Below are 14513 nucleotides of genomic sequence, written 5' to 3'. Positions count from 1 at the left end.
TCCTCTGCACTTCCTGCTTTCCACCGCAGAAGTGACAGACGAACGAAAACAAAATGCGATAGTTTAACTTCGCCGATGAGCTGTGATCGATGACAGCGTCGTTATCGCTTCTCGGCGTATTTCACTGACAGCCTATTTAAATGTCATATATCTGTACCTGAGGCGCGTGGCAGTAATATAAAATTAACCATGCAGTTCTCTCCCACCAACGGAGATTTCACGTTCGTCTCCTCGACAGAGGCTGAAGGTAAGCTAATGCCAGCAGAGCTCCACTGCTAGCAGGCCTTACTAGAGACAACCACGTAACCAGTTTATGTGCTTTGCTTTATGTCTCTTTTAGTAGCGCAATAGCCTTCGTAAATATGCATTCAGTGTAAAAATGGTGAGGGCCGACACTGTGCTGTTCGAGATAGCTCCTCTACTTATTTAAATGTGACAGCTATCGATTAACGTTAGCTTTGCTAACTAAGTTTAGTACTGCTACGTGTCGTACACGAACGTAGCTAACAAACACCACTGCACAACTGGTTACTTCATTTGATATTGTTTATTGTACAGTGACGAGGCCATTTAAATAAGAGCTTAATGACACAAGCTACCTTTCAAATCATAGCACAATAGGAAGAATAACATTAAGTTAACGTTACACTCTTGTTTACAACTATTAATAGGGATTAATAACCTGTACTGTAATATGTAATGGGTATATTATACAGTGATAATAATATACTGGAAGTTAATGTACATCAGTGCAATTGGAGTGCATGATACTAAAAGCTGTAGAATAGGGTGCAGAGTTGTCCTTGAATAACAAACAGGTTTTAACTGTACATTGGACACATGTGTAATATATGAATTATGGATGAATGAGGTATGGGTGGGGATCACCAGAGGCCCCAATGATATCATACTTTCACAATACCCAGGTAATGAAGCAATATTATAGAGATTTTAAACATGTAATGATATGCTGAGTATTGCAAGAACGTGTACCACAAAACTTCAATTAAAGGCCTAGTCCTTTTTACTAGCCCAGTGTAGCTACATATTTTGACAAGTTCTTTGGATGTATAAAGCAGGTTGTTGGCTACCTCAAATTTTGTGTCCATTCCTTGAATACCCTGCAAATTATTCATATTCATTTGGTCCTTAAGAGAAGAATCATAAGGGTTGTTCATAAAAAGTAATCCAAGTTGTGAGTATGATTTTAACAGAATAAAGTGGTGTTATGTCAGTATGCCGGGTCCTACTGATGCGCTGTCTGTTTGACCTAGAGCAAATGAATGATTCGTAACTGATACATTATCCACAGCCTAATTTTAAACAAGTAATTCATACTGGTTCAAATAAACAATATGACTGTATTTCCTGATCTTTGCTGAGCAACAGTTTTGTGTGAAAGGAATTAAAGGTCTCTCCCATATAGATGCCACTGGATGCTGTCCAAGAAATAGGTGTGTTGATTTTAGTGAATTAAATAAATAATTGTCTGAGCTATCAATGGAAGCTTTATGGCATTACAATACAGTGAGATGTATTATCCTTTTTTTCCCAATTGTAAATTATTTCCCTAAAGGAAAACTTTATCAACATCTGTTTTATCTAATAAGATCAAGTTCCCATTCTGTTTTTCTTACTTTGGCCATTTTCACTGCAGCAAAATGTATCCAGTGGACCAAAAAACAGTTAATTTTATTTATTAAAAAGTCTAGCAAAATTTTAATTTGTATTTGCAATACTACAAATCAATATTATAAGAACGTAAACTTTTTTTCTTTAACTTGAAAAACTAAGACAGGCAGTAACAAAGGTTACAGACAGACAACATGGAACAAAAATACAAAATTAAAAATGTACAGCTCTGAAATAAGCAATATAAAACACAAAATGAGATTACTGCAAAGAAAAGCAAGAAAGTATGTTAATATTTGCTATAAATGAACTATAAAAATGCAAAAATTAATTACAAAGCCCAGCTAAGATACACCCTGACATTGGCATATAGATGATTGCATACCAAAATCCTGCAACAGTGCTTTGAAACAGCTGAAAGGAACCAGTGAGTGCAACTTTAATTCCTTCTGCAGAAGATTCCACATATAAGAAGCTGCATATTTGTCGAACTCCATACGTACCCTTGGTATAGACGATAAAAACATGTTTTGTGAATGGAGAGCATAGCTATTTTTAATTCTTTGCTTAATGTACATAATAGCTTCAGAGAGCTTCAACTACCATTTACTTTTATTAACAATTAAGCTGATTATTTCCTCAAATAGTTAATTATTTGTTTGGTCTATAAAACATGAAGAAATTGAAAACACCCCACTTAAATCTCCCGGAGTCCAAGAAGATGTCTTCAGATTGCCTTTGCTGTGCAACCAACAGGTCAAACCCAGGAAAAAAACAAGCTGTAGTTAGATTGCTGTTTCTACTCTTGTGTTCAATGATGATTACAAGGTACTGAGTGAGGTGATTGTTTCCATAAAAAGGAATGTATAAGGATTCCCCCAGTACAGTAAAATTTTGGGGGCTTACAAGAGATGGATTTGAAAAACTTGTAAATGTAAATCAGGAATGCCCCTTTAAGTCTGGTACCTTTTTCTCCAAAGCTCTTTTTTTTTTTTGACACATTATGTCAATACAACTGTGTATTCATGCTGTGTGTTTGTGGTATTATGTCATACATCCTGGTACTACTGTATGTATTTCCTGTGCCACAGCAGTCTGTGATCAAACACTCAACTCTTAAAACAAACATGTTTTCCACAGAGCTCAGCGGCACCATCAGTGCCCCAGATATAAAGCTAAACATGGGCAGTGAGAGCGGTAAAGATCCATATGCCACCACCTTCCTGAGGCAGCGAGGCTATGGATGGCTGCTGGAAGTGGAGGAGGATGACAGTGAAGAGACCAAACCCCTTTTGTGAGTACATGTTGTCTTTCTTTTTAACTCGTGCTTTTATTTTATCAGATTTTTTTTTTTTTTTCTCTCCTCAGGTCTTGTATCAAATGTTGTCTGTATCCACTTTTGACGGCTGATCTCACACAGTCCTTTTAGTATTGCTATAAAATGTCTATACAGGAACAGGAACAACCTTAGTGCATTTAAATTGATCATACATCTCTAAGGTACAGTTACAGTGCACACTGGTATACTGAGGATATCCTCACCGCCTGCTAAGCTTTCATCAAGAGGGGACGGTGTGTTTTATTACTCATATCCACTCTGTGCTTCTTCCCCACCAACTTTGATTCACACATCATGGTCGCACATTTTGGAATATTAAGGGAATTCCTGTTAAATGGGCGTTAAAGAATATGGCTGGGCAGTTGATGGAAAATGTATCAAAGCCACTGTCAAACTAACTAACTTTCTCAAGTCAATATAGGCACCTGAAAGTACAACAGCAAATCTGACTCTGTAGGTCTAAGCGCACTACCAGTCCTTAGGGTTGGACTGCTGTAAGGTGTTAAAATCTTCAGACCATTTTGATATTAAGCCAAACACTGGGCTGGACCAGTGTACCGAATTTTACCAGGTATTGCACTTGAATCATTAGCTGCTCCTGAATGGAACACAATGACACCGTGTCCCAAAAGAAAACAAGCGTCTTACTGTTGCATGGCATTACACAACATGAAAAACTATGTACACACTGAATATGTTGAATATGCACTTCTTTTAAATCATGTAAAAAAAAATAAAATAAATTAAAAAAACACAACGTAAATATCAGCCGTAGCCTACACTAGAGGTCAGACTGGAGATGTAACATTTAAAAGATAGGTGAATAACCTACTTGCTCTCTTCCTACATTTGTAATGTTACTTTTTAAACTTAAGAGACTAACTCTGCCATGTCTCCAGTCATGACCCCAAAAAACACATGAACTTCCTAGTAAACGAACATAACAAGTGCCATGTTGCCAACATGGGCCTGGACTCGGCAGTAAATTGCTCACAGCCTGTTAAACACTAGTGGCTCTGTTTGCCCGTGTATAAATATTATGTTAATCGTGTTGTCATATTGCTTAGACTATTACTAATGAAATACAAGTTGGATGCAGGGTTGTGATGCCCACAGCTCACGTTGTTGATATAGGCTTCTTTTTTTATTTGCCAGAACGCGTCATTATGACAGATGCTGGTTCAGCTGGTTTGCATAAAATCAAACTAGTTGCAGCTCTTATAACAGACCGGCAAAACAGGGAATCAGACCAGCTCTTGTGCAGGATAGGTAGGTGTGCTGACTGTAGAAGCAGAGTCAGATTATCGGTAAGCCATACATGTGAATGAATGAATATAATGACGGGGGTTAAACCGGAGATTAGCTACGTCACCCCAGAGCAGTAAAGAAGTCTCCTGTGTTCTCCCACCTTATTCTGAAAGCTAAAGCTGATAGTTGGAGACACAACAGTCTGTGGCACATTGTTAAGATTATGTCACTGCATACCCTAAAACATCCTGCTGATGGAATAATGACACAGTACACACAATAGAGACACAGTAAAGGTTTATTCAAATGTATTTATTTTATCACTCATTATGCAAATGTTCTGTCGTTATGATGTAATCTTGTCTGTTTGAAAAGGGAGGAGCTGGACATTGACCTGAAGGACATCTATTACAAGATTCGATGTGTGCTGATGCCAATGCCATCACTGGGTTATAACCGGCAGGTGGTCAGAGACAACCCGGACTTCTGGGGCCCTTTAGCTGTGGTGCTGCTCTTCTCCATGATCTCCATCTATGGACAGTTCAGGGTGAGCAGGACACAATGAGTGCATTTACATGGACATGATTAACCTGTTTATGAGGTTGATCCCAGTTATTCAGGACATGGTGTTTGCATGAAAACAGAGAAACAGGGTTATTTATATTTCCTGTATTCATAAAAAGTACTAGTCACCTGGTTGCTGCAGTCTATTTGCGCAGGGCTGTGATGTTTACAAAAACATACCAACAATGGAAGATATGAGCAACAGGAAACATTAAACACTACCCTGTACTTTTCTCACTTGCACTACGTCATTCACCTTATGTATTTCCTAAAAGCAGTTATGCTACACTTCTAACACTGTCCTCCATTTTAACCGGCGCCAGTCTGACACTGTAGGACAGGGGTACAGTGGTCATTACAAAAAAACAAAAAAAGTTTTTATCATTGCTCCAGAATTGAGATACTTTTACTGCCACCATTTTTCATGCTCCTTTTACGCCACTCGGCTGAAGCCTCACCTGCACAGGTAGTCAGAAGCTCTCAATAACAGGAATAAGGTATATACTTGCAACAATTTCCCAGTTTCTTTCAGAGTACTTCAGGCAGCATGTCCCCATTTCTCATAAATACTGTTCCAGGATCGATAGCAAATAAGTAGATCCATCGCACACAAGAGGGCTGCATTGCTTCTTCTTTTAATTTAGTCTTTATTTGTAATGTTACAAATGAAGACTAAATTAAAAGAAGAAGCACTTAAGCCCTCTTGGGTGCAATGCATCTACCTGTGTACTGTCAGTTGGATGTTTCCTGCCATCACCTTCACCAAGTTAAAAGGACTGACAGTGCTGTGCATGGGGCATGTTCTTGTGACTTTTCCAGGTTTATCTGTTACCCCCTTTCCACCAAAATTTGCATATGTATATATACACACACACATACAAACATAAATATCTCAATTTAGTACAAAGTACAGTACAGTACAAAGGAAGTGCATCAACCATTCTGCAGCCAAAACAGGAACTTTTCGCTTGTGTTTTCCCGTGATGACTCATAAAAAGTCAACTTCTGTTTTGCCTGGCAAATGATTTCAGTGTGAAGTTGCAGCAGTAGGAAATGCTGGGTTTGCATTAGCAGTAACTTAATACAGTGCTCTACAGATACTGAGTGTCATCATGCATATCTTTTCCCTCAAAATGTTTTTAACACCATGTTTTTCCCCACGTTTATCTACCAGTGGGAAAACTTCCTCACTGTGGCATCCCTCTGTGGATGGTCGCTATGGATGTCATTCGTCATAGTAACTTGAGCGTTGACACTAAACTCTGTTTTTATTTTGCAGGTCGTGTCTTGGATCATCACCATCTGGATATTTGGATCACTAACAATCTTCCTGCTGGCTCGTGTTCTCGGTGGCGAGGTAAGCGCAGCTGACACCTGGTTGTCTTGTGCAGCCAATCAAAATACAGTCAGACACGAGTCGAACTTGTTCTCATGGTGTCCGTTGTTCTTTTACACAGGTTTCCTTCGGCCAGGTTCTGGGAGTGATTGGATATTCCCTTCTGCCTCTCATCGTTATAGCCCCTCTGCTCTTAGTGATCGGAGGGTTTGAGGTGGTTTCTACACTAATCAAAGTGAGTCACAGACCACACAGTAATGAACTTGTTTAGTAAAAAATAAAACTTTAAACTGATACATAATGCATATGATAACAGTTGCTAGGGCAGAGAATCACGTTACACTCACTAGGATCAGAGAACAACTGTTACAGACTGGGGTTTATAGCTTGCATGAGCCTGTATACTAGGGCTGTAAGGTTCTGGTTGGTCAGGCGAATGTTTGGTCATTATGCTTTTGTCTTACCAAATTCTCATTGGTCAGACAATTGCTGGTGTTACTTTAATAAGGCCGTGTGTCCACCAAAGCGTTTCTTTACTTAGCTGAAAAACAATAGCTGTTGTTGCTCAGCACTTGTGTTTGTCCTCTGTGATGATTGAGTCTTTGCTGTGTTTGTCCCGCTTTTCTCCACTGTGATTGGATGGCTGGTGACAGTGGCAAGCGCAGCATTTTACCTAAAGTTAAACATCTTCAATTTTCAAAAACAAATAAGTAATCACAGAAGATATTCAGTGTCGGATTTGATGGATTTCAAACCCTCTGAAAGGGATACAATCACACCAGAGCCCTTGTTGGAGCGGCAAGATGGCTAACATTAGCCTCTGGGCTAAAACTAGTAAATCTCTCTCCCACATCCAGGTTACAGAGATATTCGACATTAGTAACATTATGTGGTATATGACATCATCAACCCCAAAGTTAACTTCTACAGTGTTCAGTATGTCAGATTTTTCTCATCAGTCCTGTTTAATTCTTTGGGGTGAGACAGACTGACACAAGCAGGTCAGGTCAAAAAGTGTTAAATGTGCGCGGTTCATTTTCTGACAATACTACATTGGAGATCACATTTATATTTCACTCAGGGCACTCCACTTGCCTGAACACAGAGATGACTTGCCCAGGGCAAGTGTTAATGTGGAGCCCTGTGACAGGGAAAAAACGCTTTGATAGACACACAACGCTACCAGTTAAAGTGCACACAGTACACTGTGGCGATTTAGTTAATCTAGAGATAACCTGTGCAGACCAAAGGTTTAACACTTGCTAATTGTTTTGGATAACAAGTAGCATGTTGGAATTTCTATGTGACACTAACGACAGGATCACAGGTCAACACAGAATATACAGGTTGCAGTAACCTAACAACTAGTCAAAAACAGCATCAAAGCACAGACAGTGTCATGGGTTAGTGAAGAGATATGGTGCATTTAGAAAGAATTCAGACCTCTTCACTTTTGTCACATCTGTTCTATTGCCTTGTTTACATTAATTTTTCCTCTCATCAGTCTGCACTCAGTACCCCAAAATGACAGCGAAAACAGGATTTTGCGTTTATCATAATTTTTTGCAAATTTGTTGAGGAAATAACTGAAATATCACATTTATATAAGTATTCAGACCCTTAAAGCTTTGTTTACATTTGCATGAGACACTGTAGCGCAGGCCTCTGTAGATGCCATGCGAGCTATGAGCATACACAGAGGCATTTATGGTCATCACGTTGTTCATTGCAATATGCTCCAAAACACCAGTTGGTGTACAAACAAAATATTCTGTGGATATGCAAGAAGTGTTACTGGAAGAATGTTTCCGGAAAAGTAGGCTGCCAGGCAACAGTAGTAAACACTGATGTGTCAGCAAACATAACATTTGTGTACCATGATTTACTGGCGCTTACCTCCAAGTCAAAATTATTTCCCATCTCTTCGTCTCTTAGTCTTTCCATGATCGTTTATTAGCTTTTACAGTGATCATGTTTTTCCACACCCTGCAGCAAAAAGCCTCTCACTCCCCCAGTGTGGTGGGGGCTATGTCTTTCCAAGATTTCAAGGCTGTTGACTGTTCCTGTGGTCTCTCAATGAAGAGTTGTAAAGTTATCTGCACAGACGAGCCTTCTCAGCCTGTCTTCCTAGTACTCATTTATCCCCCATTAACATATGAAAATAGATACATCCATTTCAAAAGTTGTAAACACCATTGCCCTCATTCTGTCATGCATCCCTTATGATGGCATAGATACAGCCAATAGGTGGCCCAAGAGGGTAGGGTCAAAAGTTTCACACAACAACAAACGAGATGAAGGAGGAGGTCATAATAATGTGTGTGAGTACAAGACTGAATGCCACCTGAAAAGCATGTATTCAGTATGAGATGATGGATATTGTTGGGAAAATAATTTTAAATAATAATAATAATAATCCAGATAAAAGAAAAACTCACAGTGTCTTTATTATAAAAGCAATAACCTCCTTCATGCTACCAAAATGATCTGAGCTATGTGTACTTTCTCAATCAGAAATAATGTTGAACAAATGAAATGATTCGTGCTTGTGTGTTCTGATCTTTCAGCTGTTCGGAGTGTTCTGGGCTGCTTACAGTGCTGCTTCACTGCTCGTCGGAGATGAATTTAAAACAAAGAAGCCCCTTCTCATATATCCCATTTTCCTTTTGTATATCTACTTCCTATCATTATATACTGGTGTGTGACTGGATGAGTTGAAACTGTGGACCTTTTCATGGACATTGACCCTGGAGCATGGGGAAAGAAGTCAAACTATGGAACCAGGATTTTTTTAAAAGGTGTTTATTTCTTTTTTAACTCTATTAAATCCTAGATGGTGGGGATGTTGGGAATATATATATCTATGTATATAGTTTTGTCCCTTATGTCTTTGGTCAATAAATTGCATATGCTTTTACAGCTTAAACTTCAGTATGCAGACTTACTGTTATAAACCGCAGGAAATAGTCACAGGGTTGTATATTAATTTAATGATTTTTATTTTTTTTTTTACTCTTTATCCCACTGAAGAATGTGGTGCCAAATATTTGTGGTGTTTATGTTCATGCTGAAGGAAGAAAATGTGAGAAACGCCACCGCAAAGAACAAAGGAGATTGTTGTGCATTATGTTCTTCATTGTTATGCACTGTAATGTACTATGAGAAGTGTCCATCCAAGTGTCCATTTTCGTTTTACACGAACTTGTTTTCATAATTTATGGATTCCAGCAGCAAAAGCAGGTCGACTGGGGCAGTTCGAGTGTTACAAACCATTGTCTGCTAAATGTGGTGCCTTTTTTTCCCCCCACCCATTAGTCCTGTTTGTCAGCCATTTAATGCAGGAATATAATCATTTGATCAATAATTACAGTAAATTGATATAGTTATTTGTCACTTAACATCTGGTATTTCCTGACTGATTTTTTCATTATATACAGTAAACACAGCTGGTCACACTAATATAGTGCCAATCTCTCCTTATGGTCTTATGGCGTCATAGTAAGGGCAGAGTCAGCAAGGGGGAAATAGTCCTGTCCCCCAGCCTGTAAATGCTGGGAAATCAAGATTTTAAACTCACGTTAGAGGCACTATTACATTTACTATAGATATGAATAATTAAACTTAGCATAATATGAGTACCCTACAGCCATTAACACTGATGTTTTTGTGCGTTCCATGCACATTTTGAGACAGTGTAGCAGCCCTCAGTTACTCAACGCTACTAGCCCATGTTTTAATGATGAGGAATAACGTCATGGAGTTGCGGCCTGAAGAACTAGCATTGTTTGTATAAAATCTTACATCCGTTTTTGTTTAACCAGGAGCAGCCTGAAATCCACAACCATCTTGTGATGGGACCACTCTAGCTGTGATACAGCATTTTTGGGCATGTTGGGGCCATTGGCCCCTTGCTTGGATCAAACCCATCTCTGACTTTAGCCTTTATTTTGATCTCAACTACACACCTGTTAAGTTTCATGAGCCAGGGGCATAAAGTGGGGGGCTAATGGCCCTTTCCCTACTACCTATCCCTCTACTTTTGGCCCCTTTACTTTGACCACACCCATCTTCATAATGGGCCTTCATTTTGATCTCAGCAACACATCTGTAAGTTTTTCGACCATATCTTTTTACATTACTGTTTGACAAAAATCTGTCCACTGACAGATACCTGTCACCAGTACTCAAAATGGCTTCTATGGTAGTTCCTGCTACAATGAGTGTCATTAGGACCACATTTGCCATGATAACATTCACACATGGATTCACCAGGTGAAACAATACCACCTGTCATAACATTGGTGGGGCTGGCAAAAACAGCAAAATCCAACACCACAAAGGCACATGCTATGTCAAAAAAAATGCACAAGTGCAGTTTCTGGTAAGCATGCAATGAGCTGATTTTACAAATGGTCTTCCCAACCTCCAAACAATTTCATCATTAAAATCTTTGAAAATCTCCATATGTCTCAGTTTGACTCAGCTTAAGTTAAAACAAAGGAAAGGTGACTCTAACATCAATGCAGAATAAACAAGGTGATGGAAAATGACAACCAGCACAGAACAGCAGCCAGGAGACATCTTGTTATAGCCATTGGGCTAAGCAGACCACCTAGCACCCAAGACATTATAGATGCTACAGTTAGCTAAAGCACTACATGGCCAAGAGTCTGATGTGATTGCATACCCTGTCACAAGTGCAAACCTCTCCGAGAGATATTACCAAAAGAGTGACTGCAAACAAACAGGGATATATGAGAGCCAAATCACCAGCTTAGGGACACACTGCTCAAAGCAAGCTGTGGAGTTCTGGAGGTGCCAAGAGACAACATGCGATTGGAGGGCTGATCCAGAAAAAATAATAACCTGATAATTGGCATCTGGGAAAAAGCGGACAAAGGCTGGCCACCAAATTTAGTTGTGAAGTTGTTCCCAATATTGCTGGGAAAGGATACATTCTCAGTCTGTTATAATCAACAGAGTGCATAGGACCCTACAGAAGCCGAATGGTGACTGACCAGCAGAGGCAGAAAGAGTACTAGAAAATTGTACTCGAGTACTGTTGGATTGTTCAGCTATGGAATATCACAGAGAAGAACACAAGATGGAATTCAGATTAACACATTCAAAAAGTGGCTTAATGTTGTGAAGCACCAAAACTGAAGAGGGGTAAGGACCGCTGTCCATGCACATTTGGTGTACCCCCAAAGAAATGTGGGCAAACAAAACCACAGTGGTGAGGCACCTTAATGATAATGATGAAGTGGGGTCCAAAGATCTTCAAGATGAGGAAGGAATAGAATGGTATCAGAGTGATGATACACAATGGGATGATGTGGAACAACAACTGATGATGATGCTGTAGGCAACACAACCAAGCCTGAAAAAAATTCAAGTTAAAAAACAACACAAATGTGGGATAAGATCAAGCCAAAAGTGGGATTCCTTAACTAAAAGGGCATGAATAAATGTCATTTACAAGAACAACCTTTGATGTACTCTGCTTTTCAAATACAGTGATGTGAAAATACACCACAGCAAGTCAATGTGTTCCATTTTCAACCTGCAGAGCAACCTACATATTCAACAAAAGCTCCAAGACCATAAAATCAGTAAATATTAGAGACATCTCGGCAAAGTAAAACATTTAGAAGGTAGATGTGCTTTAGGCCTGCCAACTACAGTACGACAAAAGAAGCAAGCTTGCAAAAGCCCTTCTCAGTGAACAAGAATACTTACTACAAAGGTAGTAATGCAGAATACATCGGCTCCCCAACCAGCAGAAGCAAGTCCTGTACGACACTCTCGCATGGCCAGGAATCGGCAAAACCAGGCCTTTCTTGCATTAGACATTACTGAGATGAACACCAACGATCGAACTGTACCAAACCTGGCCGTTTGGCTTCTTTAAATGCCAACAAAACTAAGCAAACTGACCACCCATAACATCCACCAGCCAGAAACCGACCACAGTTGGGCACGTATTAAGGTGTCCTCTTGGCCCTCTGTAGTCAGGGTGTGTTGTCAGATTTAGAGACTGAGACCGCAGTGCTGCTCTTGTGCACAGCACACATTCTCAAGGCGATTTCAGTGTCCTTTACCATCAAGGTAATCAATCACAGTGTAGGAATGATCAAGCATTGATAAATGTGGTAACATTCGTCATTTACATATCCTGCCCCAATATATTCTGAGTTTAGAGGCCTCGCCCCAAGAGTTTACGACATTGAGAGATGTAAAACGGCCAAGATGAGAAACTTTTTCTGAGCTAGAAATGGAAACGCTGACGTCCCAGGTCCAGTTTAACTAACTGGTTCTATTTGGCAGCCTGAAAAGTGGCTTCACAGGAAGTCAGAAAAACACAGTGTGGAAAGAAGTCACTGCTGCAGTCAACAGCACTGCAGTGGACAGTTGTTTAATATTTAATTTACACGTCCATGATATGTACCAACCTATAGCCTACATATTAATATTTGTTTATATTAAATAATATTGATATTGTCATAATATTCATATTATAGCTGCTGCACAGTGATGGGTCGGGTCCGGGCATTTTTAGGCAATTCTGAGCAACAAGCAGAAGAATTGGAAGACATTTAGGAATTTAGCAACACAATCTGCCTTTTGCATCAGCTGAGGCTTGAACTCACAACCTCTGAGACTAAGGATCAATTTCTATCTCACTGAGCTAATTAGTCAGTGACAATTCATGTGTAGCTTCACAAACTGACTAAGCCAGACGTGCAGGTTTAGCAGCCGTCCATGCATGGAAAAGCAGATTTCAAACCACTGTAAAAAATTCAGTTATCGAAACAAAAATCTGAAAATACACATATTGCATCTAGACAGCATGGAGACGTTGGTAATTTGTTTGTAACAACGATTGATTTGCTCCATAAGTGAAAAACTGATGTTTAAAATTGCCATTTTTACACTGACTCCAATTGTTCGCATAGAGCAAAATTCAAAATGCTGTCAAAAATTCACTTTTTGAGATAAAATTCTGAAATTTGCCACACATCATCTACCACGACTCTAGAATTTTGTCATTTTTTTCATGAACATTTATTTATTTAAGATTTATTTAGCAAGAATTTGCAAGTATATGTTTACAGTACCGTTTACAGTCAAACATTTTGATGCACTGTAGGCTCAATTTTTGATAAATCAAAAATCTAAGAAACAGTTTTTGTGGGACAGTGTGAAGATGCTCTGTAGCAAGTTTGGTGTCAATTGAGCAAAAATTGTGGGAGGAGATAGGTTTAATAAGTTTTACAGTTTTTGATAAAAACAGTGATGAACTTAATACGTTGTAGCACGTATGGTTGATTTGTTATGAATTTTCAAAGTTTTAAACTTTAGACGCTTGCTGTAGCGCCACCGTCAGGACTATTGGCTTGAGTTTACAGCTGAGGATATCTGGCATGAGACTGGACCTTTGTGCAAAGTTTGGTGAGTGTACACCCATGGGAAGTATGATTTCCTCGGAAGAAGAAAGAAGAAGAAAGAAGAAGACGAGGCACATAAACCATTTCAAGAGACAGTTTGCATGTTTCGCAAACCTATTTAATTTGTTAATATTTTATTTAAAACTAAGAACATATTGCATGTAGCCTACTCATTTTACCCTCAGAGGCTGGAAAATGATACAGGCACTGTGTGTTGCACAGGTGTTATCACTCTAATTAGGTACTCTCTGCTCTGCTTTAGTTTGAGGTGGAAAAACACACTCTGTTCTGAATCAATCAAAGGGTCTTGAAAGGAATTTGCTCTGTCTCATTAAGTGTTTGCATTTGTGGTCATTTTAAGTTATTTTTAATATTTCAAAACATTACCTGGACTTTAAACATGTTGAATTATAAATAACAATTCTCCTTTAAATATGAGGTTATTGTTACCAGCCAACAGACAAATCTGATCCTTACCAGTTTGAAAAACTGCTCTCTTGATTTAATCTTTGTTTTGCTGTGATTTTTTATATATATTTTTTCTCTCTGTGGGTTCTGTCTCCTACTCTCAGCTGGATCAGCTTGAAGTGATTCTCCTTCTTCAGTTTAAATGGAGGGTGTCAATCAGCATTAAAGCACATTACCGCCACCTATGTTTGGACTGGAATTACATCACCACAAAACAAACACAAAGTAATAAAAAATTCAGTTATTAGGAAAAAAATCTGAAAATACACATATTGCATCTAGACAGCATGGAGATGTTGGTAATCTTTTTTAACAATTATTGATTTACTCCATAAGTGAATAACTGATGTTTAAAAATGCTTCTTGCATTGACTGCAAGTATTCACATGAGAGCAGAATTCAAAATGTTCTCAAAAATTCAGTTTTTTAGGTAAAATTCTGATATTTGTCAAACATCATCTACCATGACTCTAAAAAA

General features: G+C 38.9%; 1 protein-coding gene across 1 annotated transcript; it reads left to right on the top strand.

Annotated features, from left to right (window-relative positions):
* Nucleotides 1-9517, top strand: yipf4 (Yip1 domain family, member 4). The gene is made up of 6 exons (XM_050071461.1): nt 1-247; nt 2773-2926; nt 4595-4766; nt 6063-6140; nt 6241-6354; nt 8687-9517. The coding sequence occupies exons 1-6, from the start codon at nt 190-192 to the stop codon at nt 8822-8824; spliced, it is 714 nt and encodes a 237-aa protein (XP_049927418.1). The 5' UTR covers nt 1-189; the 3' UTR covers nt 8825-9517.
* The last annotated feature ends 4996 nt before the right edge of the window (nt 9518-14513 follow it).

This window comes from Epinephelus moara, chromosome 19 (genome assembly GCF_006386435.1).
Source record: "Epinephelus moara isolate mb chromosome 19, YSFRI_EMoa_1.0, whole genome shotgun sequence".
NCBI lineage: Eukaryota > Metazoa > Chordata > Actinopteri > Perciformes > Serranidae > Epinephelus > Epinephelus moara.
The sequence above is the reverse complement of the archived record's forward strand: the minus strand, read 5'-3'. Positions and strand labels throughout refer to the sequence as shown.